Genomic DNA, 2,181 nt, shown 5'->3' with positions numbered 1-2,181 from the left:
TAACTCTGAGGGTTCGAAACCGGCCCAATGATGAGAGTTAATATAGGTTTCTCCTTAGTTACTGCACTGGGCTGAATAACATCCCTGTAAAGATGAGATCATACAGTATGGGCTCCTAAATCCAATGACTAGTGCCCTTATAAGGAGAGGAGGATTTGAACATATAGTAATAAAGACACACACAGAAGGTAGATGGTCATGTGAAGATAGGGGCAGAAATTGGAATGATGCAGCTACAAACCAAACAATGAGAAGATTTGCTGGCAACTATCAGAAGCTGAGGCAGGGCAGGATTCTTTCCTAGAGCCTTTAGAGGGAGCCAACACCTTAATTTCTGACTTCTAGACCCCAGAACTATGGGAAAATAAATTCTGCTGTTTTCAGCTACATAATTTGTGATAATTTATTACAGCATTCCTAGGATACCAATACAGCTACTTTATACCCTGTCAAGTAGTCAGTCATTCAACACTTTTTTATTTAACATCAATTTACAATGCATCTAGTTCTGTTTAGGTAAAGTGAGAAAATAGAACTAGTCCCTGGCTACTTGGTGTTTACAATTAAACTAGACAATGACTCTTGTCTCCTCTGAGTTCATAGAATATGAGGGTTGAAAATGACCCTAAGTGTTACTTTCCACATTTACCCCACGCTCAGAATGATTGACTCTCCAAAAGCAGTTTCCAGTCTCTGCTTATAATCCCCAAGAATGGGGAGCCTACTTCCTAGATAATCTCCTCTACCTCTATAGAGTTTTGACTCTTAGAAAGTTTTTTCTTAGGCTAAAATATAATCTGAGTCCTTATAACATTTACCTGTTCATCCAGTTTTTAACTCATCAGGGTAACAGAGCAAATTTGATCTCTCTTCCCCAAGAGAGCTTATCACTTATTTGAGAACAGTGGCCATGTACATCTCTTGATGCACCTTCAGTTCTAGATAGGACTTCTTTCACCAGGAGGCCCTTCTCAGTGAGAAAACCCTCTGTATCCTTAATAATAATGCTCATAGCTGTCATTTATAAGGACTTAGTATCTATTAAGCATCGTGCTAAGTGGCATGCATCATCTAATTTGATTTTAGAATAATCTATGAGGAGAGGACTACTAATTCTAATTTAATAGATGAGGAAACAGTGTTAGAGATAATGAGGAACATGCACAGAGTTATGCAGCTAGACAAGTATTGGAGCAAGGATTTTTATCAGCAGATCCTGGACCTGATCTGGGTCTGATCAACCACAGGTTCCCATCAACTGCATTGCCCCGCCATGCCCCAGAACCTGAGGGTATCTTGGAGTACCTTATCTTGCCCTAAGCCTGCCTTTGTCTCTCTGGATGCAGGAAGGACCACCAGAGTGCTCCACCTGTGCAGTACGGGGAACTGCGGGCCTTGCTTGAAGCCATGCTGCACGATATTTCCCAGACTCCACTAAACCGGAGGTCCTTGGTTAGTGCACTGCCATCTGGAGGTCATGCTGTAATGTGTTTTTAGAAGCTTTACCTTTGTATGACAGTTTATAACTTTTTCTCATGCCCACCACATACCTACAATGAGATGTTATTTTTTTTCCTAACCGTAGAGCTGTGAGGCTTAATAATAGCTATCCTCATTTTTAGAGATTAGAAAACTGAAGCCACAAGGGTTAAATAATTTTTCTCTACGATCCAAAAGTGGCAAGTACTTGATTTTGGATAGTAAATTTCAGAGAGCTTGTACCCAAACCTACTACACACTTGTCTTTTATATTATCCAAGCAGGTATTGTAAGCATGCTCACAGAATTATTTAAGGTTGGATTGACTAGAATCTTAGAAAGAATATGACCAACATGCAATGTGTTGTAATTGTTGGCTTTTAATGGTCCATGTACTTGAAATATCAGAAAAGATGCTGTTAATGTGAATACTGATTATGTCTTTTAAGATTAACTTTGGAAACTAAGTTCATCACAGTTGATGGGATGAGGATTTTTGTGTGTTTTGAAGCAGCTAACATGGGCATTACATACAGTTAGGCAAATGTCCACCAGTGTGTGACAGCTTTCTGCATATAAAACAAGAGCCAGTCCTGCAGTTCACAGGGACACAGATGGTTAAGGTTTTCCTTTCTACCACGTTTAGAGGAGTTATTAGATGGCTAGATTTGCGAGGCTATAACCAAGATCCCTTGGAAAGTG

The 2,181-nt window shown here is 39.8% G+C and overlaps 1 protein-coding gene across 1 annotated transcript in view; it reads left to right on the top strand.

Moving 5' to 3' along the window:
• Window positions 1-2,181, top strand: part of MEI1 (meiotic double-stranded break formation protein 1) — a 60,961-nt gene that overhangs the window by 17,421 nt on the left and 41,359 nt on the right. Inside the window, exon 12 of the mRNA XM_006917371.2 lies at window positions 1,347-1,452. Within this exon, the coding sequence (XP_006917433.1) occupies window positions 1,347-1,452 (106 nt within the window). The remainder of the gene's footprint in view (window positions 1-1,346; window positions 1,453-2,181) is intronic.

The sequence above is a fragment of the Pteropus alecto genome, unplaced genomic scaffold, assembly GCF_000325575.1.
Source record: "Pteropus alecto unplaced genomic scaffold, ASM32557v1 scaffold157, whole genome shotgun sequence".
Taxonomy (NCBI): domain Eukaryota; kingdom Metazoa; phylum Chordata; class Mammalia; order Chiroptera; family Pteropodidae; genus Pteropus; species Pteropus alecto.
The sequence above is the reverse complement of the archived record's forward strand: the minus strand, read 5'-3'. Positions and strand labels throughout refer to the sequence as shown.